Source organism: Cyrtonyx montezumae, unplaced genomic scaffold (assembly GCF_038088225.1).
Source record: "Cyrtonyx montezumae isolate F1298 unplaced genomic scaffold, pur_monq_1.0 scaffold_9, whole genome shotgun sequence".
NCBI lineage: Eukaryota > Metazoa > Chordata > Aves > Galliformes > Odontophoridae > Cyrtonyx > Cyrtonyx montezumae.
Window position 1 is genome coordinate 1,413,981 of NW_027072100.1, and position 25,279 is coordinate 1,439,259.

Below are 25,279 nucleotides of genomic sequence, written 5' to 3' on the forward strand. Positions count from 1 at the left end.
GTACAGCCAGGCAAAAATAATTAGGTTTTTTAAAATGAAAAATTAACATAAAAGCTACTGCTCCCAGCAAAATAACTTCCTCATTCTGGGTCTTGTATCTGCCTGATTGACTGAACTACTGTTCTTTGGTGTGACTTCAGTCACAGTCTGACTGTCCTCAGACAAATCAGTGTTGCTGATAGTATGTACGCCCTGTGCTTTGAAGGGTATAGTTCCCAAAGCTGAGTCCCACAGAGCAGGTCTAAGAGATCTATCTACCGAAGACAGCTTGGATTAAAACACAGGACACTAAATGTGGTCCCACAGTAGAAGTGAAGGTCACTTTTCAAAATGGACAAGCTGGACGCTTGGAAGAACTGAGCACTCTGACAGCTGATCTTCCACACACTTATCAAAAAAAGCAGAAAAAAAGCTGGTACAAGATGCTCAAGTAAAGCTCTAACTTCAGAGCCAAGAGGTTTTGTGCTAAGTAGGTTTAGTAAAGCATTGAAGTATGGGTTTATTCTAGGGAGGTGAGATGTCTTCAGAGTCGCTACACAGAATCAATAAGGCATTTCAGAACAAATGGCTGATTGACATTTCAAGTGTATCTATGAGGAATGAAAAGATTTTTTGGGATGCTTTTGTAAGGATTGTTTCTGCTGAACATTTATAGAAATGATGTGGGAACAATTAAAACTTGCAGCTGGCGCATGGTAGTCAGGAAAGTACAAAGCAATATAAGTCATTTGATAAAGTGCCTGATTCACCAAGAATGCGTCCTTGTAAAGAGGGACGAGTAAGGTCAGAGGTTGTGTTTTCTGAATGGTATCTGTGCTGTGCTGGAGAAGCGAGGAGTCTGGGAGTTAGAGTGGTGTTTCCAGACTAACAGTGAAGTAAAACCATAATGCAACGAGAAAATACTTTTCTTTCCAACATGGAATTGGTGCAGCAGATGACAGTTCCACCAAGCTTAACCTTGAAGTGCCCTGTGTTGGTTTTTTTTCCCACTTTTATAACTAACATCCTACTTTAGTTTTAGCTTAGGTAGAGGGTGCAGATAAACCAGCTCTATTTCAGGTTTTTCTTAGTGCACAGTAAACACAATTCCCATTCTTCCAGTATCATTTTCTCTGCTCATCTCTCACATGCGTGAGGCTGCACGTTGGACATTGTTACCTGCAGTCCTAGTTTCTCTAGCCTGCCTACCAGTGGCACTGTACTACTTTCTTTTCTCTACCATTGGTATCTGCATCACACTGCCAACTCCTCTTGGGTACCCTTGGCCAATTGGCATGCTCCTAATAGCAGCCCGGGATTGTGTTTCTTTTAATCCACAGTACAAACACATTTTCTTCAAGTGTTCTTGAGAGAACATTTAGTTCAGTCCCTATAAATATTTGGGTATGACTGAGAAGACGTTGAGGTCTGCTCTTTGGAGGTAATCCTAATCACAGACATCTTTTTGATGTTGAACTGCAGCACAAACAATAATGTTTGAAGTGGTAGCTTCAATCTGCAGTGACTGTTGACTTTCAGCAGCTGGCTGGGGTGCAGGCACTCGCTCAGCAGCAAAATCCTTGTGGATTTGGTATGGATGGATACAGTCCAGTGAAAATCTAGGGAGGATTATATTGGTTGTGGAATTATTTTTATTTTTATGTTTTGTTGGTTCATGCAGCAAATGTCACACATTTCTTAAGGAACTGGAGCACCTCTCCTATGAGTAAAGGCTGAGAGAGGTGGGACTACTTAACCTGGAGAAAAGAGGGTTTTGTTGATATCCATAAATACCTGAAGTGAGAGTGCAGAGAAGATGGAGCTGGGCTCCATGCAGTGGTGCCCAGAGATGGACATGAAGCGATGGGCACAGGTGGGAGGTTCCTTCTGAATGTTAGGAAGCATTTCTGTGCTGTACCAGTGGCACAGGATGCCCAAGAGGTGGTGGAGTTTCCTCCTTGGAGAACTTCAAAAGCCACCTGGACGTGGTATAGGGTACACTGCTCTGGGTGGACCCAGAGGTCCCTTCTGACCCAAACTGTTCTGCAAATCTGTGAAATCTTTCATCCAGGCTTCGTTTCAACAGCACAAAGCAATGATGTGACTCAGTGTGCTGCAGAGACACCCGGCGTTCTTAATTTTCTTCCCATCTTCAACACTGCCCTTCTGTTGCCCTGAACTGCCCACTGAAGGCTCGTTGCCGCAGCACAAGGCCCCGAGCCCTGTGCCCCTGCTGGGTGCTGGGCAAGTGGATGCCAGGCACAGCAAGCCTGGCGCTGGGTGTCAGTGCTGGGCGCCCCTGGGAGCTTCCATTGGCTGTGCCTGGTGTGCATGCAGATGCTGGCTGTTCTGATATGATGTGAACAAATGCATTACAGGATAACCGGACACTACATAGAGCAAAAAGTGAACTGCACGTAGTGCACAGAGGGCTGAGGAGACAAAAGGGAGAGGTTCGCTTGACAGAAGGTAGACACTGTCAGGGCAATCCCGCAAGAAATTAAGTCTAAAAGTAGCGAGACCAGGAGCTAACAGGGAGATGAGCGAGTGTGGGCTGCTCATTGGAAGGGGTTGAGAGTGGTGAGGAAGAGCAGGGAGGGAGGTGCAGTGGGTGGCACGGGGGCTCTGCGAGCAGCCGATCCCAGCAGCTGCTGCTTGGTGCTGAGCTGTCAGGATCCTGTCTTTGCCAGATAAAATGTCTGGTATTAGGTGTGATAATCTGGCGATGCAGCTTTTATTTTCTGTTAGAAATGAGAGCTGGAGCAGCGCCCGTTCGATTGAGGCACGGTGATGACGGAGGTGTCCCACCAGGGCGTGCTCTGGCTGTGCGCGCACCAAGCACGTTTAATTACGTGAAAGGTGAATATCACAAAGCGGAAGCACCACGACAAAGGCACGGACCCAGGGAACGCGACTGCGCGAGGCGCGAGCCGCACTGCGCATGCGCCATCGGCACCAGAGCGCGGCCCCGCCCCGGGCAGGGCGGGACGGCCGCAGGGGGGCGCTGCGCGCTCGGCGGAGCCCCGCCCTCCTTCTTCCGCCGGGCCCGGCCCCGCCCCTCCCTGGCGGCGGGTGGCGGCGCCGCAGCGAGGCGGCCATTTTGTGGCGCTGCGCGGTCGGTGTTGCTGGGCTCGGCGCGGAGCGGGGCCCGGGGGCGGTGTAGCGCCGTTCTTAACCCTTTTTCCCGTACAGATCCCTCGGTAAGAGCGCGGCGGCGCCCGGGCGGGCCGGGCCCGCGCCAGCCGCCCGCCCGCCCCGCATTACGGGCCCGCGGCGAAGGGAGGGGAGGGGAGGGGAGGGAAGGGAGGCCGGGCGGGCGCGGCTGCACGCGGCCCTGCGCACAAAGAGAAGCGGAGCACCGAGTGGGCGCCGCTCCCCGCGGCCGCGCTGAGGTTCGTGGGCCCGGGCCGCGCCCCCGATCGCCGCCCCTCGCCGCGCCCCGCGGGGCCGTGCGGGCAGATGGGGGAGCGCCGCGGGCCCGGGCCCGGCACCTGGCGGCGGTGGGCGCGGGAGGCGCAGCCGAGGAGGCGGCGCCGGGCCGGGCTGGGCCCGGTGGGGTTCCGCAGCTCCGGGGGCGGAGCGGGGCGAACGCTTCCCGCGTGTCTGTGAAGGAAGGCTCCGCTGCCCGCGGTGCCGACGCCGCGCCTCCAGGTTCCCCCGTGATTGCCCGTGAAGGTCCCGCGCAGTCGTTTGAGGCCGTTTGGCAGTAGTGAAAATCGGCTGTGCGGCGGTGGGTTCTCCCGCCTGCGGTCTCTCTGAAGTTCCTTGTGAGAAATGTCTCGGCTCTTGTTTCACCAGCCCTTCCTGACGTTACCCGTTCTTCTTAGTGGCTTTCTTACCCGCTGCGCTGGGGCTAGGCAGGACAACCGGCTGTTGGCTCCTCGGTGGACTCCTGCGAGGGCCCTGCATCGGGCGTGCCGTGGCAGTGGATGGCGGTGGCTGTTGGCCTGTAGCCCGCGAGGTGTTGCGGAGCCCCGGAGGTGTGCAGAGGTACGGTGTTGGTGTTGTGGGGGGCACCTGTCCTCTGGTTGGTGTTTGCCTCCCTGCTATGCTCCTGCACGTGAGGTTGGCTGGGAAGGACAGCTCTGAGAGTGATGGGCGCTCTCTGGCAGAATGTGGAGTTGTAAAGAGAAGTGACATTTGGTGGAAAGTTTAAACGTAGAGCGGAGCTTTGCACCTTTTGGAGGTATGCTGCTTGGTTTGCTGTACGCCGTGTCTGCCCTCGTAGCACGTTGTCCTAGTCCACTGCAAATCTTCAGCTCGTTATGGAGAGGGGCATCTGCAACGCTGTGGTTGCTGTACTGGAAGTATCTGTAATTAATTTTTTGGAGACTCTTCCTTGTGCATGAAATATTTATCTGTTCCAAGAAGCAGATGTGGTCTTGCATGAAACTGGCTTTCAGGTGGTTATGTTCTTACCTGCCTTCTAAACTACTGATTGAAACTGCGAGATATGAAAGTAATTGAATGCCTTCACTCTAGGCCTGATTTTTCTTAAGGTTTTAATACAAAATGAGTATTTCTTAAATTCATTTTTAATAAATATCTGAAAAGCGTAGTTGTATCTCTTACTTGTAAGCCCACTGTTAAATGTCCTTGGAGATCCGTGCATATGTCTGCTCGTCTTAATTCTTTCTGCCAGGGAGTTTCTTGATGGGTGTAATTTCATTTTGGTAATGATGCTTATGACTGAAAACTGCTTGTTTGGGTTGTGTGAGGAGCAGACAGGTGCTTGTTCTTGGAGTAGTTCTGTTCTGGGTAGCGTTCCAGAGAAGGAAATGTTAAGTATGAGATTGTATGTGAAGTGTTGAAGAAGGAAGAGGTTTTCTATCCCTTTTAAATACAAAATGTAAATGTTGCCTTGTAAAATGCTCGGTTCTCTGTCCTTATTTATTTATTTTTCATTGAGTTGTAATCCCAGGAAAACATTTTGTACTTCCAAGGATGAAAAAACAGCATTTGGTCAGGATATGGATTATGGAACTGGAGATTACAGACGAGAGTACCGTGCACCGGCAGGGAGTTGTTACAGCGTACTCTGTCAGGGTGACTGGCTGCAGGGTGCTCTGAGCTGTGCCTGTTTTCATCGCTTGGCCTGGCTCCTTGGGAGGGCCTGCAGGGAGACTTTGAGCTGTGGTGTACGTTGCTTTGTTGGAATAAGAAGATGCACAGTTGGAGAAATGACTGCTGGTGTTACTGATGGAGCGAGCTTTGTGACAATTCAGAATTTTCAAGTATTTGATTTCTGAGCTTTGCTTTTGAAAGAGTGATTTGCTCACCTGCTGGAGATGGGGGAACTTGAAAGATTCTTGGAATGTTTTCTGGTTCTTGCTATGTTCTTTGTGGGAGGCATATTCACATCTTGAACTGTGCAGAAACTGCAATACAATTACCAAAATTAGAAAATGCACTCTTAACTCTTGCCTGTTGTATGTCACAGTTCCTTGTGGTGGTTGCAGGTTTGAACTTTCTTTATATACAGTTCTTTGTGGACTGTTACTGCTGTTGTGTTGCCTGCATTGATTTTTGCCTCCATTTATTCTTTATTGCAGTCTAAAAGTTGGTTTTAATTGGTTGCCCACAGGATTGGCTTGGCTTCTGCTACTTGTTAAGAAAAAACATCTGTCTTTGCAGGTAAGACACTTCAAATTGAAGACTTCTTTCTTATGCATATTGAGTATATCTTAAATAACTGAAGCTTCTGGAATCCCTGACTCGGTATCAAAACATTTGGGTCAAATTACCATAGGTGGTCTTTTTCTTTTGTCTCCCACTGGTGATGGTTGGTCTGGCAGCGTTGTTCTCACAGAATAGAGTTTTCTGCCAAACTCAAGTTGTGTTATTTCATCAGCATGTGGCAGTCTGTAACCCTCTCCCAGTTATTTTGCTGTTTGAAAACATAGCTAGTTTGCTATGTAATTAATAACAAAGAAAACCCCATAGCCTGCAGTTGTAGGTATTGCTGGACAGTCTCAGTGTGAGTACTTCAGAATCTTCCTACAGCTAGGATGTGATTCCAGATCTTCACCCAACAACACTGTGTGTGCCATGTAGGTACTGTACATTAATGCTTCCCAGGAACTGTGTTGAATCTTCTAAACCTGCTGTGATTTGAGAAGTTACGCATCTTGGAATGCTGTTGCGGTGGTATTGTGTCAGTTCGTGCCTGCGTAGGCCCAGCTCTCCTGCTTGTTTTGCTGACTAGCACATAGAGTAACGTTGCCTCTTGTGTGCCCTTCTCTAGTCTAACATCAGCGTTTTAAGGGCATCTTGACAGTGCTGTCTGACAAGATCCATCAAATGACTCGGGTTAATTGTAGGCAGGCTTTTACTTTCCTCTTCTGACCTTGCTTGTTACTGGAGATGACTTGTCCCTAGCATAACTTCAGGATACAGTCTCTCCAAGGAAATCTCAGATACACAAGTAATAGTAACAGAGCACCCGTGCATGGAATAGCCAAGGAGGAGCAGCTCTTCCAGGCCTGTGCAGCACCTGGCAGTGGGCACAGCCCCTCCTGTCTGATGCTACCCCAGTGCCTACATTGCTCTTGAGGAGGGAAACACAAATACAAGAGCAGGGTTTGATTTATGGTTAGTGTGAAAATAGGTGCAAGTCACTGTCTCCTAAGTGTACCTTGAGATAAATCTGACTTATAAATGTGGAAGCTGGCCCTTTTGTTACTGCCTTATGACTTCTTTTCTTCAAGTGACAGAAGCAAAATTAATGCTTTTTTTTTTAAACACTGAAATTATGATGAATTTTGCAGCATTTATGTTAACAAAATAATTTTTGGCAAAAATATTTGACTTAGTCCTAAATTTTTTTGTTTACATCATGCCACCATTAGCTTATGCTTAATATTTGGCATTTGTTTCATGTCACATGTAATGACCTCAGTCTAATTCCACAACTAGTGTTCTGGCAAGCCTGTTCCTAAGCAGCTATTTGTGTTCTTCTGTCAGTAACTCTGTGGCAATCCTGAATAGCGTGCTTAGTTACAACATTTAGATACTTATCTTTTTTAATCAGGTTCTGAATATGATGTGAGGTTGAGGTACTTGTGTTATCCCAGAAGCCTATTAAATGTTTGAATGCCTGAAGTCTTCAATAATTCTTGTAGCCTTGTGTGTTAATTTGCCATCTGGGCTACGTTCCCAGATCAGTGAGGAAGTGTGTCTGCCTGCAGGCTCTGAGAAGAGAGTCCTTCCCATGCTGCCCATGTGTAACTCATAGCCACGGCAGGCTGTCACACCTTTTACACTCATGAGGAAGTGACCATGAGAAAGTGATCTTCTGGTAAACAGGTGAAGCTGGAAGTGACTGAGTTGTGATGCATGAGAAGCTTCGGAAGTTAATTCCTTTGTGTAACAGGCAATACAGAACATAGAAGTTTTACTGTTAGTATTATTATCTTAGTTTTCAAAGTGTAGGTGTGAAACTAGGGATGTTTTTATACCCCCATGGTTGCTGAGGATCACCTAGTGAGAAAGCAGTCCCGTGGTGTAACTAGGTAAACGAACACTTTACGATTGCTGTTAGTGCGGCTTCCTTAAAGTAAGCAGAATTCTCATTTTAACTTCAGTTTCTGAGATGGCTGCTGCTATTAGGCAAACTGAAGATGGCAGAATTGTTGAAAAATATTGCAGTTCCAGCAGTGTGAAAAGCTTTGTGTGCTTTTTTGGATGTGTACTTAGCATAGATGGTTCCTGCTCTGACCTGTTTGTTGTTCACGAGGACCACTTTTTTGTTGCAGCTGGAAAAGATTGAGTGGTGAACATTATTCTTGAGTTAATGTAAGTGTGACTAGAAGAGATAGATGCAGCATGTTTTGTTACCTTGCAGTGAGTAGGGAAAGTTGGGTTTTCAACTTTGAGGTTGAGTGCATGCTTCCCTTTGTGTTGCTTCACCCTCCCGATGAAGCAGTGGGTTTTCTGGTGCTTTGTAGAGGCTGATTGGTCACGTTTTCGCATTCATTGTGGAAGCTGAATTTTCTTGCTCAGGTTGGCCCAGTGAGGAGTCAGGTGCTTGTTTGCAGTGGATGCTGTGCTGAGGGCTTCTTTGTTGTTCTTTGTTGTTTGCTTGAGAGACAGAAGACCTTGCCTGGCTCCTGCCCTGTAATACTGTGTGGCTCAAGGTCTTTAGTGTGTGGAAGGGGTTAACTCTGTTTTGTGGGCAACAGAACAGAGTATTTGACCTGTCCTGTCATGCAAACAAAAGAATTGCTTCTTCCGTGTAGAAGTGTTAAGTCTTATTTTCATTAAGTACTGATTTCAGCCTTTTGCCATGTTAAATTGTTGGGTACTGGCTTTGTTGAGTAGCTCAGGTTGCGTTTCAGGTGCTTCTATGCTGAACTCACTGGAAGACTTAGGCAGGCAAATGTAGCTGGCTGAAACTTGACAGTAATGGTGGGATGCTGTACTTAAGGAATACCAGTGCTGAGAGAGACCCATCAGTTGGTCATAGCTTTGGTATGTTGCCAAAAGATGGTCTCTCGGTGGTGCTCTGCCTCTTGGTGTTGTGTTGTCATCTGCTTCATTCTCAATTTCAGAGGCTTAATGAGTACTTTAACACCATGTATATGTGACTAATGGGAACCTTAGAGCTCTTCCATGCAGTTATTGAACTGGCCTGTGCTTTGGAAGGTCAGGAAGAGGTGAAGTGGTTCAATAGAAACTAAGTACTGCTGGCAAGTAAGAGGCTGCCTTCTGAACTGGTGAATTAGTGAACAGCGTTGGTATTTCTGTGTTGCTTTCAGAGGCTTGAGAGAAGTCAGGTCAAGAATAAGTGAGAATTACCCAATTTTCTTCTTATCTTGAACTTTTGATGTGACCTTAGGGTCCAGAATTGATCTCAAGCTTCCACTAACCTCAGCTGTGGAGCTGGAAGTAATTTACTTGTGCCAGAGACTGAAAGCGTAACGTTAGACTGCATGTCTGTGACTATTAAAAAGTTACTTCTTGGTTTTGGAAGGTTTAGAGGCCAACTGTCTGGCTAGGAGGTCCATTCAAGTTAACCTGGTTTAGGTGAGCTCCGTGAAGTCACAGAACGTCTTGGTCCACCTTATAACTGCTAGTTTTACAGTTAATTAGACCTCCTGCATTTGGTAGGATGAAAATGTGGATGGCCTCCATCAGGATGTGTGATTCACACTGATGGCCACAGTGAGTTTCTGTTTGTAACCTGCTGTATGTTCTCAGCCCTCATCACCTGGCAGGAGATAAAATTCCTCCCTAAATGAAAAAGAGAGCCGTTATATTGCCCATAGTAGTACAGTATTCTTGTCAGTCACTGCCAGGTACAGTGAATACCCCATCAGTTATATCAGTATGCTAATTTGGCTTTGTTTTCTCGGGTAAATAAATTTTGCTTATGGTCCATGAAATACTCAGATATAGATATGATACTTCTGATTTTTGCTGTTCCCTAGGTGTTTTTTTTCTTCCTTTGGTTGTAATTTTTCACTTTTTGCCCTGATGCTTGTGGGTGTTGGTGTAAGATATTTTGGAATTTCTAGTGCAAAATGTACACAAATTATGTTGGTTTATGTCTAATAGTTCAATCTGGGAAGTAAGCAAACATGAACAAGGAACTTGGAATGTGAACATACTTAATTTATACAAGATGTTGTTCGGAGTATGTAAACAAATATAGTAGATGGTGTCTGTAGGTAATTGCATGGTGCCATAAACAGTAGTCTGACATAGCCGTTGCCTTTTCTATCTGCAGGTGTGTGTTGTTTCAGCGCAGCATGGCTGTGGTCATCCGCTTGCAAGGTCTCCCGATTGTGGCGGGGACCATGGACATTCGCCACTTCTTCTCTGGATTGACCATTCCCGATGGGGGCGTGCATATTGTAGGGGGTGAACTGGGTGAGGCTTTCATCGTTTTTGCCACTGATGAAGATGCAAGGCTTGGTATGATGCGCACAGGTGGTACAATTAAAGGGTCAAAAGTAACACTGTTACTGAGCAGTAAAACTGAAATGCAAAACATGATAGAGCTCAGCCGTAGGCGTTTTGAAACTGCCAATCTAGATATGCCGCCAGCAAATGCTAGCAGGTCAGGACCACCACCTAGTTCTGGGATGAGTGGAAGGGTTAACTTGCCTACTACTGTACCTAACTTTAACAATCCTTCTCCTAGTGTAGTAACTGCTTCTACTACTGTGCATGAGAGCAATAAAAACATATCCACATTTTCTACTGCCAGTATGGGGACGGCACCTCCGAATCTTGGGAGTACTTTTGGTAGCCCCACGTTTAGCTCAACCATACCTAGTACAGCATCCCCAATGAACACAGTACCTCCTCCACCGATCCCTCCTATTCCAGCTATGCCATCTTTGCCACCAATGCCTTCTATTCCTCCAATTCCTGTTCCTCCTCCTGTACCCACGCTGCCCCCTGTTCCTCCGGTTCCACCGATACCCCCCGTGCCCCCAGTACCCCCAATGACACCTATACCTCCCATATCAGGAATGCCTCCTCTAAATCCTCCACCCGTAGCACCTTTACCCTCTGGAATGAATGGGTCTGGAGCAGCAGTGAATATGAACAGCGGCTTGAATCCATTGTTTATTGGTCCTATTAATCCTGTAAATCCTATCCAGATGAATTCTCAAAGTAGTGTCAAACCAATTCCAATCAACCCAGATGACTTGTATGTCAGCGTTCATGGAATGCCCTTTTCTGCGACAGAATCTGATGTGAAAGAGTTTTTCCTTGGGCTCCGTGTGGATGCAATCCATATGCTGAAGGATCACGTAGGTCGAAATAATGGAAATGGACTAGTTAAATTTTTTTCTCCTCAAGATACATTCGAAGCACTGAAGCGAAACAGAATGCTGATGATTCAGCGGTATGTTGAAGTTAGTCCCGCGACAGAGAGGCAGTGGGTGGCTGCTGGAGGCCACATAACGTTCAAGCAAACCATGGGCCCCTCTGGGCAACCGCACCCTCCTCCTCCACAGCCTCATTCTAGAGCCAAATCTCCCAGTGGACAGAAAAGATCACGGTCGCGGTCTCCCCATGAACAGGGTTTCTGTGTTTATTTAAAAGGGCTTCCCTTTGAATCGGAGAACAAGCATGTGATAGATTTTTTTAAAAAGCTGGATATAGTTGAAGACAGCATCTACATAGCTTATGGACCTAATGGGAAGGCAATTGGAGAGGGTTTTGTGGAGTTCAGGAACGAAGCTGATTACAAAGCGGCTTTGTGTCACCATAAGCAGTACATAGGGAACCGTTTTATTCAAGTTCATCCAATTACTAAAAAGGCAATGTTAGAAAAGATAGATCTGATTCGTAAAAGGTTGCAGAATTTCAACTACGACCAGAGAGAAATCATCATGAATGCTGAGGCGGAGTCGGGCTCGCCAAAGTTGTGTGCGCATATATCTAATATTCCGTACAATATAACCAAAATGGAAATTCTTCAGTTTCTAGAGGGACTGGCAGTAGAAGAAAACTCTGTACAAATTCTTGTTGATAATAACGGGCAAGGTTTAGGACAAGCACTGGTTCAGTTCAAAGCTGAAGATGATGCTCGTAAGGCAGAGCGTTTGCACCGTAAAAAGCTGAATGGAAGAGATGTTGTTTTACGTTTGATTACTGTAGAAGAAATGAGAGATATTGAGAGAAACCCACCATCTCAAGGGAAAAAGATCCTGAAAATTCCGATACAAGGGAACGCAGCTGTGCCGGGAGCACAGCCCCCTGCTGGGGATGAGCATGCCTTCTTGGGAGGAAATCCTAAAGATGCGAACAACGGGCCTCCGTTCAGTTTCCCCGGTAACTTTAGTGGGTCTGGCACGTTCGGGCCTCCTCTGCCACCACCCGGGATAGGTGGCTTTCCTGATGCTAGACCAGGAATACCTGCGGTTGCAGGTGCTGGTTTGCCTGGTGCAGGCATTGAGGTACCAGGTTTTGCAGGTGGTCCTGCTAATTTGAGTGGACCTTCGGGTTTTGGAGGGGGCCCTCAGAGTTTTGGTAATGGTCCTGGCAATTTAAGTGGACCCCCAGGCTTTGCTGGTGGTCCTCCAGGAATTGCTGGTGGTCTTGGGCATTTAGGTGGGCCTCCTGCGTTCGGACCTGGGCCGGGAAATATACACATTAGTGGACCCCCAGGTTTTGGAACAGGGTCTGGGAAGCCAGGACCAACCGTCATTAAAGTGCAGAATATGCCCTTCACTGTTTCGGTGGATGAAATTTTGGATTTCTTTTATGGTTACCAAGTGATCCCTGGTTCGGTGTGCTTAAAATACAACGAAAAAGGCATGCCCACGGGAGAAGCAATGGTTGCATTTGAGTCTCGTGATGAAGCGATGGCAGCAGTCGTTGATTTAAATGACAGGCCTATAGGCTCAAGAAAAGTAAAGCTTGTTTTAGGGTAGCTGTTAATATGGAGCAGTTGTAGAATAGACATTCATAGTGCTGTGATAAATGCATCCGGATTGGTTTTTATAGTATTTCCAGGATAGAACCTGTGGATTGTTTAAATTGTAAACCAGACTCGTTTTGATAAGAGAGCACTGTGTTAGCCGTGGCAGAAGAGGCACTGCAAGGATACGTGCGCAGTGGATTTTTGTGTACAAATGTGTGGAGAAGGTAGGCGGGTTATTTTTCATCATAGAAGTTTGGTGAACTATGCTGGACGCAGTGCTTATCAAGGAACCCTGGCTGGTTTTTTGTAGTTTCAGGTAAGGGAAATAGATGAAGTCAGTGAAGCTCTTCAGTGAGTGCTCTTGCAAGCCATTGTAACATAGATAGCTCTTTCTAGATTTGGTTAAAGCTGGCTGAATTTGCTTTGTTTACAGGTCAAAGCTTTGTTTAAAGTCCTGATTTTACTCTGCAACTGAACGAATTCTGAGTGTACACAGATTAATTGTTTTGTGTATGTATTTTTATTTTTTCCAAGATTCTCACTGTATCAACAGTTCAATTATGCCCATTGCTGATGTGTCTACCAAACTAATTCCTTTACGTATGAGCAGAATCGTTCTGTAAAATTCATGCTGTTCTTTGTGGAATAACCTTTAGTTATTTATATATTGCAATTATAACTGTGCAGAATAAGACTTTTGCCACGAGTTTAGCTAACCTCAAACATTACATGAGTTTTATAGTACGTTTAAAACATTTTCAGTAGAAGTAATAACTTGGAAATGCTCATTATTGTTTAAGTAGCTTGATTTGTTAGGATTACATGCATCACTTGGGACAGGATCTCTGACACTAGTTGGATACTGATGTTGTATTTCTCATTGTCTCTTGGACTCCTTACATAGAGTTTCTGCTAAGAGAACCAAAGCGGTGATTATTAGTTGAAGATTGGAGTACAGCTAAAGTTTTAAATTAGTTTATATATGGAATGAGCCATTATCTTCAGCAACTCTGTCATGAATTACTGCTATGGGTGAATTGAGATATGAACATTTATTTTTCTCCAAAACTTGAAAAAACTGAGTATACTATATATTTTTGCAATAAACTTTTGCTGTTGTTATATTCTAAGTCTGTAAAGAGTTGCCATTTTCTTTTCTGTACAGTAAAACCCTTCCATGGAAAATTGGAAAGGAAGTAATGACATGAGTGAAAAGTGGAAGTTTTTGGTTGGTCCTGGCTTGGCTTATGATACATTTTCTGATTTGGGCGTTGCCTGAAAAATCCCGCTATTCCCTGCAAATCATTGTACTTAAACAGCAATCTGGAAACTTTTTTGTTTTGTTTTTTAATTTTGGAAAAGGAAAACCAGTGCCTTTTGGTGTTGCCTCATGGAACACTGAAGTGTATGGTCAGGCAAAATTGAGAGGTGCAAGTGGCAACAGTTTTATTCCCGTGGTTGTGTAGGAGAGCTTTGGAAACCTGTGCGGCGCTGCGTCCTGAGAGGATCCCCAGTACAGGAATGTGTGGAAGGATTGTGTACTTCAATAAAGAGGCGGTTGCATTACACAGATGCTTCTGTAATTCATTAGCTTAATTTTGTTTCGACAGGTTACTAGGTGGTCCCAACTTTGGAAAAGTCATGTGATTTGTATATACTGTTTAAAATTAAGCCTCCTGTTAATAAAGCTGTCTGTCTCTGAAGCTTCATGTTACGCGTTTCAACAGTTTTTGGGAGTAATGTTTCAACAGCAGATCTTTGTTTTTGTTTTTTTTCCTCTTTGAAAGTTTGAAAGTACTCTTCCTGATGTCAGAAAGATGTGTGATTAGGAGTCAAGCTTTTAGTTTATTTTGAAAATTTTGCTCTTTGTTTTTTAAACAACTTTTATTAAAGTTTCATACTATATTGGAGTTATTTGGATGCTTGTTTCTTCATGTTTCACATTAGAATAAAGCTACTGAAAAGGAAAACTTGGCTTAATTGTTCACAGAACTGCTTTAAGATATTTTAGTTCGTTGATCTGCAGAAACTGGTGATAACTGTTTTTCACGTTTAAATGAATCACAGCAGTGCTTGCCTTGTTGTGAAATGTGATTAAACTACAGGTGTCTGGAATTAGATGCACAGTTTTGTTACTTTCTCTTGATTTCATGTCTTTTGATCCCCTTGGTGGTGGATACAGGGTCATGGTGTTTGCGTTTGACACGGCATGTTCTGTGAAACATGCTTGTTGAGTTCCTTTTCCTTCGGTCTTTCTAAAAGCGCAGGTTTATTTTGGAAATCATTTTCTGATTCTTGATTTTTTTGTATGGTCTGAAGATGTTTAAGTGCTTGTCTTAAAACAAACCAACCACAAAGTAAGTGAATCCATTGGTGTTGGGAACATGGACGTGGATGGAAAGGGGAAGTGAAGGATCTGGGGAAGGAGCAGGCTCTTCGTTTCCCCAGTAGCTGGTGCTCTTTTATTTTTTAGTGTATATTAGGAATTTCCTAGTCTGTTGGGGAGAAGTAAGTTGTCCTAGCACATGTAGGATTTCTGTATGTAGTGTGAGCAATATAGCTGCTGCCCAAACAGTTACAATTGGTCTTGTACAACGTATATAGAGAAAAGCTGGCTGTTGAGTGTCACTTGCAAATACCAAAAGTTTGCTGTAACAGTTCACTTTCATGGCAGAAGCAGCCTTCAGCTGAACAGTTAAACTGTGGAGGATATTCTGCTTTTAACAGACTGTGTAACTTGATGTGATGAAATTTTTCATATATCTATAACTTCTGCAACAGAAACAGCCATAAATAAAGGGTTGGACCTCAGGTCCTGTCTGCACTGAGCAAGGTATGTAAGGGCATTCTCGTACGCTTCCAGGCTGTTTGCTAGTGGGGGTAGCAGCAGAGGGAAATCAGCTGATGGGTGCTGCTTGAATCTACAGCTGTTGTGGCTTTGCCTGGGCATCCAGAGCTCACTCCTGCTCAGCCTGGGTGGAACTTGCAGTCAGTGAAGGTACTTAACCTGTGTTATCTAAGTGGCTGAGTTGGCATTCTCAGCAGTTCCTTTAAGTGCTAGTATCTGAACACTACTTGTAAAAGTGGTACAGTGTTACGTACGTACCATGACAAAAAATACATACCTTTAACAGAGACAAGAGTATGATTATTATAAATTATTCAGCAGTTGTGGCCTACTTGTAAAAATCTTAACAGCTAGGGGACAGCATGACATCGGGATTACTGAGTTTTCAAGCAGTTACACAAATGTTACGATGGCATTTTTTAAACAGCTGAGTTCTGTAGGACCACTGACAAAGCTTTGTCAGTGAAGAACTACCGTTAGTGCTATCGCTGCATTTTTCAGTGCAGGCTTTAAGAAAAGAGAAAAGTACTTTAAAATAAGAAATGTACATTGCATAGCATTTAATATTCTCCTTGAATGTCTTTGTTAAACTTGTTGCGAGTGGGAAGGAAGATGAATACAAAAACAAAGACTAGTTTTGCTTAAGTTGGTGTTGAAGGTCTGCTTTCTAAAGAGTGTCCCTGCTGCTCAGTTCTGCTAAACTGATCAGGCTGTCTTTCAAGAACTTGTTGCCTGCGCGGAGCTGTGTTTTTCTCAGGCTGTGTTGGTGCCATGAAGACTGCAGACCCTAGAGAATATAATGATTTATTCCTCCCTGGCTATGCAGGCGCACACATGGTGTGCTAAGTCACAGCGTCAGTGATGTTCAGTCTGTTCTTGTGGTTCCAGAGCTGCTTGCAGCAGTGAGTGCTTCTGGGCCTCCCTGTTTTGTTGAGATCTGTGTGCCTCTGAGCCATGTTGGCCTATCCAGCCTACAAAAAGGGAGCGACTTGGTATTCTGGACCACTTAAAACTGCTGTTTGGACTGCAGACCACTCATTGAGAGCAGATGATTATTCAGATACGTGGGTTAGACCCTGAACCAGAGGATTGCAGTTCATACAAAGACCAATGCGAACAAGAAGTCAGCTCCCAACTTCGGTAAGATAATTGCTGGAAGGGAGCGGTTCTGAAACTGGACTGGTATAGTAGAAAGCAGTTATCTTAAATTCTTTCTGCGAGAGGTTTTTCAGAAACAGGGCCTTGGGCCTGGGAGCAGTGTTGCTGGATAAATGCTCGGCTTTGCCCCATTGCAGGTTTGCTGATGCTGTCGCCTGTTGTGGGGGTGTATGCTCTTGCATGGCTTTGGGAAAACTGCGATAGTTTGTGTATGGTTAAATGGCTCTTCCTCCCTGGGGAGGAGGAAGTGGAACTGTGATAAATGCTTCTGAAGGAACAGTAACCTCAAGGGAACTTTTCATACCGATTTTCAGCGGTGAGAACATGATTGTTGGTGAAAGATTTGGCTTTCCCACAGAAAGAAAATCAATTGGTGGTATGTATTTGACTAAGGCTTGCGGCAGCGTACTGAGCTCCCTGCTCTCTCGCTAACTTTTTTGATCAGGTAGGTATGCTCCAGCTTGTTTTCTACATGGACGACTGTAATTTTCTTAGAGTTTTGTTCCTGTGTGGAGTGTATTTGGGTGTTGTTTGTGCTTGGAGTGCTTCCCACCATCCTGACTTGGAAGCTTCTCACGTGTGGGTATAAATACCAAATGGAAAAAATGAGTAGCCCTGAAAATGTTTTTTTTCCATAGCTGCAGCCTGAACGCAGGTGGTGGTTCAGAGGTGATGGATGTGACTCTTCTTTTCACCCACGGGCACTCACTTCTGTTCCTTTGTTGTCATTCTTCTGTTTTTCTGTGTGTGTTCATAGCATGGCAACTTAGAAGAGAAGCGAGCTGGCAAATTCTGACTTAAGTTTCATTACTGCTTCTTTGGAACCAAAGTTGCATTTTCTTTGTTTCCCATGCGTACTTTGGGAAGTATAACTTCCCTGTAAATTTCAAGATGGAAAATTAGGACTTGGCAGGCTTGCACAGGGAAGACAGGATCTGATCCTGCCTGAAACTTCCTTGGTTGACTTAGTTTGACTTTTTGGACATGTTGCTGCTTTCTGAGGACTGGTGACCTTTAGAAATCTTCCTACTGTAGTTCCAGTATCGTAAAGAATCCATAGAATGATATCACTCTTATTTCTGACCACCTGAAAGTAGACAGAGCTTCCTGCTAGCTGTTTCATAGGCCCAAACAATGAGTATCATTTCTATCATTCCTCATTGTGTGGATATAGTATTGCCCAGTGTGACAGTAGAAAGCTTAGAAATACTTTCTAGCTGCTTAGAAATCAAGGTGGACTTTGAGGGGGAAAATAGCAATACAGTCAGAACCTAACATACTTCAGAAATTTCTTGTACTGTGTTTTGCATGTCTTTTTCTGATAAAACTCGCAGTGCTGCAGTCGCTTAGTAAGACTTCAAGCCTCTGTGACCTTGCTGTGATGGCATCTGCCAGAATGTGCTCCATGAAGTCAGCTTTTTCAAAGCTATTGTTTTCGGCAGTGTAACCAACGTGAGACTGCTTGTTTTGACAGGACAGTGGATGTGGAATGTGAAAATTCCTTGTTTGAACAGAAAACTCAACTCAAAATTAAATGCTGGTTTCTTATGCTGTTTTGTTGTTAGCCAAATGTCTCTAATAAGAGGACAATATGTATAAATCCCGTGTTCTTGAGGAAAGCTAAATGCAACCAGCTGCAGAAGCAAAGAGCCAGAGGAAGTAAAATCAGGCACTAACAGTTCTTTGAATGCAGGGAAACCCCTGCTTTACAGGGCAGAGGGGAGGTGGAATTGTTAAGTATTGCTAATTAACCCGTGCTGGATTCCCCCACTACTTTACATCATTGCTACAGAGACTTGTGTCTGTAGGTCTAGTCCTGTGTGAGTGCAGGGGTGGGTGTCACAGCACGTAGTTATTCCTCTATGGACCTCAGTGCTTTTGAGAGGCCAGGTAAGTGTGCAGGGTGGCAGTGTGTAACTAGCTTGCCTCCTGAAGTCAGTGGCAGTAGCAAGTTAATGATCCACATCTGTGAAATGTTAGGGTTAAACTTGTGGCATAACTTCCACCTTGGCTTTAGAAAAAAATACCAGGTGATGTCTTTAAGTCTAATGAAAAGTATTTGTGGTTCAAGAACTTCAACACTGAACAAAATAAGAAGGTTAATAACGAGTTAAACTCCTAAACTAATCTGAAATTTAAGTAATTTATGGTAGGATGTGAAGTATATAATCTGAATGGTTTGCTGTTGATGATTGGGGACAGTTAAACCTGGGTACTTCATAAACTTACATTTTCTTAGGTTTTAAATCAGGATTATTTTTGATGGTCAGTTCTGTTGTAAGAGATTCAAAGAAGACTGTATGTGTTCTTTGCTTCTGGAATACTGCCTGTGTGTACATAAAATATCGGGGCAAACTGTATGCTTCGTTGGCACCTTAAAGAAGAAAAAAGTATATCTGAGAAGGTACATAGCACCATAACAATGTGCGGGGGATGTTTTTCATCCAGATTCTAATCCAGACTTCTGGGTAACTGACACCATGTTTTTGTTGAGCTGCTAATCTAAATAGCATTTCTTTCTTGCAGTGCAAGCAAGATTTCATGCTGCTTCTTCGAATAAGGTAGCATTTAGCTACTCTAATGATCCTGGCAGCAGGAAGAAGAATGTGTTAAGTGTTTTTGATGTACTGGACAGCTTATGCTTTAGCATTAAGCTTTTTGTGTTAAAATTTGTCCTTTATCGTGCATTTAAAGAAAGCAACTGCAAATTTGAGACAGCAACAAGAGTAAGTTTTCTGATACCAAAAACTCTTTGGTTTTTATGTAATAAAAATCCCAATAGTAGTCCACACATAATGATGTCTCTCTGTGAAATACAAGCTGGCTTTGTGCAGTGGCCTGGCTGAATATGACCGTATGTCATTTAATTGTTATTACACATTGGAAGGTGAAAGGCGAGAGCAATCCCTGAACCGAGTTCTGCGCATCCCACGATGAGCTGATAGAAGTATGTAACATTCCCTTCTCTTGCTTAGTCTTGAAAAGGTGACAAGAACTTGTTGTTTTGAATGTTTTTAGAGTGATGCACACTCCAAGGTCATTTGCATGTATTAATAGGAAACAGATGCTTTTTATCTTTTTGTGATTCTCCTTCAAATCCTTCTGTTACTGCAGTAGGTGCACATAAAAGCTCTGTTGATAGGGAATATGTGAACAAACAGTTAATGAGCTGAGCCTTGCATTGTTTTGTCCTGACCTCCTGCCTGATGGGGAAGTTCTGCCGATGCACCTCACAGGCAGTCCTCCGTGTTAGCTGCAGAGATAATGTTTCAATTCATGCTTTTACAGCTGGAAAATTCACACTGTTTTTAATTATCAAATAATAAGTTATATTGCTGAAAATACTTCCCACTCCCTTAGTTTCATTATACTTACTATAAAAATTACTTTTAACTGTTTGTCTTTGAGAAAATGAAGATGTGTGTGAGAATCCAAGGCTTATTAGTATGGGGCTTTAGTGGTTCTCAGGCTCGTAGCTTGTGGAGGCCCAAATGTTTTCTGAAAGGTGTAGGAACACCTTTTGTAGCAAATTCAGTGACAACAGGTTTTTAGGGAAGAAGCTGGAAATCACTGCTGTTTATACACTGGAGAAAGCAGACAGGAGAAGCACCTGAAGTTCAGTTTGCAGTTGTGACATCTGTCGTCTTAATGGTGGGAGAATGTGTTTGTTGTGGACCAGTTGTGCTGGGATAAGTGGAGCAGCTTGCGTTTGCAGCTATGATGGGTGTCTGTGCTTCTGGGAAGGTTGGCTGACAGGAGGCACTGGGTATGGAGGGCAGAAAAGAGGAGGTAAATGCCTTGTGCTTTCCTGGCACTTCTCTTCACCTGGCCTTCTGTCATTTGCCTGAACAGGAGAGGGAAAAATGCTTGAACTCCTTTACTAAATGCTTTCCTTAGCTCTTTGACACCAAGTTCTTGTGGTGGTGGCTCTTCGTGGGTTTTTCTTTTCTGAAGTGTTGTTACTCTGCAGTAAATTAGGATGGAGAAACAAAGATGTAAGTACTGCAGATGGTAGTAATCAAGTGACAAAAAGGTGCTGTGATTGTGAATCTTTCTTGAAAAGACCTACTGAAATGGAGAGAGGAAATGGTGAAAAACAGTGTTGGCATAAGAAAATCTGAACTGGCAATGAATGAATCTAAGAAATCATTTTTCTTATGAGCCCTGCATGAGTAGCAGTACAGGATTTGTTTCTAGATTGTGTTGCAAGAGGACCTCGATTTAGGATTAAAGTCCATAAGGAATTAAGAGACAACTTGATGAGTACCTTCTGCATTATGTCCTTACTTGTTATCAAGTGAAGACTTGTCACTATGCAGTAATGACTCCAGGGCAACCCAGAACAAACTGTCCAGAGTTCCTCTGGGATATTTCAACATTTCTGGTCTTCAGTCCAATAAAAACAAGAAACGTGGTTCACTTTTCATTAACCCAAGTGGTGACCACTGTTTTCTCTAAAATCCTTAAATTATAAGAATACATTTGATAAAACAGCAAAGCTTGATGGTGAAATGTACTGCTGACTTGTTTCTTTTTCAAGTTTTATTTTGGTGCCAAGTTATTTCTGCAGTGTGTGCTGTTCTAACAGATGTACATCAGTGACTTATGCTGTTAAGTCACCTGCGTAATGTTATGGCTATTTTCAGGGGAGTGGGTAAAATCATGAAGGCTCTAGAAGAAGAATGGGATGTTTTAGAAGTCTGACTTTTGGGAAGGGTACAAGGTGCTAGAGGAAGCGAAATGACACCAAGTGTCCTCAAAATTATTGGGTCTATGTAGGAAGGGGTTTGCTGCAGTACTTGCAGCTCAGGTTGTGGTTTGTATGAACCATAGAGGAGGAATGTGGTGGTGACTTCCATCTCTGCTTGAGGAGTTCAGACTCGGGTGGAGGACTGAACCATAACCAGCTCAGTTGGTTGTTTGGGCATAGGACAGAATCTTTTTGTATTTGTGCCTGACACGGGAATAGCTAGGAATCCTAAGGGCAAGAGTGAAATCTTACTTGTGGAAGGGAGAAGATGCTCGGCGATGTACAGAGGTGTATTGGATTATTACAAAAGCTCGTATGGTTGGGCTGGTAAGCGTGGGGCTTTTTTTTTTTTTTTGTTGCAGTAATTTTTGTGACTCGTGGGCAAAAAGAACAAAAGACAATTGAATGAGGGTGTAAGAAAGGTAGTGAAAAGGACCTTATTTGGTGGGAGAAGTTAGTGAGCAATGCAAGTGTTGCAGTTACTGTTCTACCTTAAGCCAAGTCAGTGTTTGACTCGAAAGCCCTAATTTGCCTTAGCTTAGTTTTTAAAGGAAGGGTTTTTTGGTATTCTGCTATCAAGTGTTATGGATACTTGAAATGCTTTTTCTGTCACATGGAGAACTTGGAAAAGTAATCTTTGCCTTGCAGGCTTAACTTTGAGGTGTTAGTTTCTAATAAGTTACATTGCCATGGGGTTCAAGCTGGTGTTAGAATCAGAATTGATCCATTTGTTTACCTCATCACAAATAAGGGGAATATACAAATTAAGAGAGAGGCCTTTCTAGGAGCTTGTTGGTTATTACTAAGTGGGCTTTTCTTGAAGTGTCTTAAATTTGCTGTTTGATTACCTCAGATGGGAGCTGTCCATTTTCAGTTGATTCCTGGGCATGTCTCAGAGGTCAGGTTGTCACAGCGCACTAAAGCATGTGGATCAGTAGATACAAAAACCCCACCAAATTCTGGTGGTGATAGTGGAGCTTCAGGACTCACTTGGAGCCAGCTCAGTAGAAGTAGGGCATAGCTTCCATGTGTATTCAGTAGTGTTGCAGTCGCATAGTAATCAAGAAGCATGCTCTTCTGTGGCTTGGATTCAAATTCAGAGCTCAGAAAGGCTTCACTTGTGTGCCCAGCTGCCAGCGTGCCCTCCTCTGGTCATTGCTGGATCACCTCTGTGCCAGCACAGCCTGAGTGCGGTGGCAGCAGATGGAGGAGGCTCTAGAAAGCAAGATGTGTGAGGAATAGCTGAGGTTGCTGGGTTTGCTGGGCCTGGAGCAGAGCAGGCTGAGGCTGAGCCCTCCTGGCAGCTGCAGCTCCCCATAGAGCAGAGGGCAGCGCTGAGCTCTGCTCTGTGTGACAGTGACTGCCCAAGGGAATGGCAAGGAGCCTCTGAGCTGCTATGATCCTTTGGGAAAGGCACAGCCTGAACCAGAACTCAGCGTCACATGGGGGTTGTGGAAAGGCTGTGCCCCAGAGGGCAGTGGGCACGGCACAGACTGCCAGGGCAGTGAGCGTGGCCCGGAGCTGCTGGAGCTCAGGGCGCGCTGGGACGCTGCGCTCAGCCGTAGGGTTTGGGTGGAGCTGTGCAGAGCTGTACTGGAGCTGTTGATTCGTGTGGGTCTCGCCCAAATCAGGAGGGGATCCCACGGTGCTATGGTCCTGTGAAATCCATCAGCTTCCCACTGGGTGTCTGTCCTTCTGGGTGCTCTTATCAGCCCTTCAGCTGTTAGGTAACCCATCAGGATGGCATCAGGCAACCAGAGCACCTTGTTTGGAAAGCTGTTTTTAATGTTTTGTTTAATGAATAGATTTTGCTTGGGATTTCATGTCAAATTTGTAATAACTTATTAACAAATTTGATATTAAACCATCAAAATACGTGACTGATGACTTGAAGCACAGTATAAAGAACAGGGAACTGTTACCTGCCTGTAGAAGTTTCTAGCACTAGTCCTACCTGTCAGCTCCCCAGCCCTCTGGGTAATGACATGGAGGACAATGGTAATCAGTTATATTCTCCACAGGGGTCTGTGCTGTGCTCTGGGGCCCCTGGGAGAGCCGTTGTGCTGCAGAGGGTATGGATTTGCTGGTAGTTGTCCTGGGCTGTGATCTTACTCATGGGAGTCTCTTAATCTCATTTTTAAATGAAGATATGTTTAAGTGATTCTACGGATGGAAATCTAGCTTTATGGCTTCTGCTAGTGCCTCACAGGGCTCAGGAAGGTAAGATGGCATTAGGATTTTTATTTTAATACATTTAGAAAGTAGGGCTGGCACTACCTCTGCACCAGTGCTTGCTTCATAATATAGGAACCGCAAATGTTACAGGCTGCTTTCTGGAAGGGGAGCAGTAACCTGTGAAACAGCTACTTCTGACAGTCTGGGAGCAGATCTTGTGAGGAAAATATGATTTTTTTGAAGAAATTAAGGTGATCACTGCATAACGTGGGTTTGAACTAAGCAACTGACAAGGAGGCTGCGTTGGGTTGGAAAATGTTGGATTTGTTAACTGTGCTAGGTGTAGCAGTAGTAGAAGCACAGGGCCTAGATGTCTGAAGGTGCTGTTGCTGCTACGTAGTGCTGGTAGGACTGCTGGCATTTGTGTTATGTTTGTGAGCAGGATGGAAAGCAGAAGCTACAGCCAGCCCGGTACCAAATAACCTCCTTGAATACAGCTGTTTCTGGGCATGTGTGTTAGTACTTTAAACCTGAGTTATAACCGAGTTCTTAAGTGGATGTGTTATGTGTGGTGTATGCTGACATAATGTGAGTGTTGTGTACAGAAGGATGTAGTCGATGTGAATTTATTGATGATATTAACTGGTAATAAACTGCAGATTTTCTTGTCCTGAATCCTTGCGTGTGTGAGGTCTGCACTGAAAGTAATGCCTCCCATTTTATGATGTTGGCCCACAATGTCAGAGGTGGATGTTGGTGGGATGGCCTTCCTGCTGATTTCCCCATGCCGTTTTGTTGCCATGTGAAGGACAGCAGCAGAGGGGCAGTCTGACAGAGCAGTGTCTGTCGTGGGAGTGCATATGGAGCAAAGGAATTGAATTCTTCCATGTAGAAAATATCATACCAATTGATGTTCATCAGCACTTGCTGAAAGTTTACGGATACCAAACGGGATATGAGCACAGTGAGGCAGAGGGTGGTGTGTTTCATGTAGCTGTCACCACTGCTGAAAGACAAGTTGTGTTCTGGACAACCATGCAGGTTTTTATGAGCATGGCACGTGGGCTCTTGTTCATTGCTGGTGAAAATGCATAGCTAATAGTGATGACTGTATTCAGAAATAGTGTTTTGCAGCTGCCAAATAGCATTACTGTGTTCTATGTTCTCCATGGAAATAAATAGGAGACATTACTTTCGGAGTGACCTGTATATTATTTCTTATGTGAAGTAGTTAAAACCAAGCTGACACAAGCCTGTTTGGATTCTGTGTTACCTATTGACACTTCTCTCCAAAAGATGCCATGCCTAGCTTTCCTAAATGACAGCACTCCTACTGCAGGAGGATAAGTACAGGGGAGTTTATGCTTCAAACACCAGTGTGACATTTTGGGGAGATGTGAGACCCTCTAAGGCTATGAATTCAGACAGTGCTCTTTTTCTGAGGCTTTCTTCAAACATAGGTGGGCATTGGTTTCTTGTTTTGCGTCCGATTTCCTCTTATGCTTTGGTAAGCAAGCAGAGTCACCAGAATGATAGGCAAGAGACTTGTATGTTACTGTTACTTATCTGTGGGGTTGATTTTGGTTTTATTGGAGATTACTTTTTACTGTGTAAAAAGTTTATTTTTCTGTTTAATGTGTGGAGTCCTGGAAATTCTGAAAGACATAGAAAAAGTAGCAGATAAGGAATTATCCTTCTGCATGTGTGGCATGCATTTACTCTGTTATTTTCTTATAAAGTAGGTTTGTTTGTTTTTTTTTTGCCTCAGTTCAGACAATGTTTATTGTCTAGCTGAAATTCTTCCAACTTATTTATTGATGTGCTTCAATTCAGCATAGGACAGCTCTGGAAATATGAAATGGAAAGTGTGTTTCCATGTGTATTATACAGCTCCTGGAATACACGATCATCTTTGCAGTTAAGATGTGGTGTGCACAGCAAGACTTAAAATCTTCTTGTCATTTTTAAGCTGGACCTCAGTTTGGTT

General features: G+C 44.2%; 2 protein-coding genes across 5 annotated transcripts in view; both read left to right on the top strand.

Moving 5' to 3' along the window:
- The first annotated feature begins 3,103 nt into the window (after positions 1–3,103).
- Positions 3,104–25,279, top strand: part of CPNE1 (copine 1) — a 41,385-nt gene continuing 19,209 nt past the window's right edge. Inside the window, exon 1 of one of the 3 annotated variants that reach the window (XM_065754279.1) lies at positions 3,104–3,179. The gene's annotated coding sequence lies outside the window, so the exon portion shown is untranslated. Of the gene's footprint in view, positions 3,180–9,768; positions 9,850–16,794; positions 16,813–25,279 lie in introns of those variants that run through there. The other 2 variants (XM_065754280.1, XM_065754281.1) reach the window with 2 other exon arrangements.
- On the top strand, positions 3,140–14,271 carry RBM12 (RNA binding motif protein 12). 2 transcript variants are annotated; one of them, XM_065754278.1, is made up of 2 exons: positions 3,140–3,179; positions 9,707–14,271. In XM_065754278.1, the coding sequence occupies exon 2, from the start codon at positions 9,729–9,731 to the stop codon at positions 12,369–12,371; it is 2,643 nt and encodes an 880-aa protein (XP_065610350.1). In that variant the 5' UTR covers positions 3,140–3,179; positions 9,707–9,728; the 3' UTR covers positions 12,372–14,271. The 2 variants fall into 2 exon arrangements, with proteins under 2 accessions (XP_065610350.1, XP_065610349.1); XM_065754277.1 differs by lacking the exon at positions 3,140–3,179 and adding an exon at positions 5,571–5,613.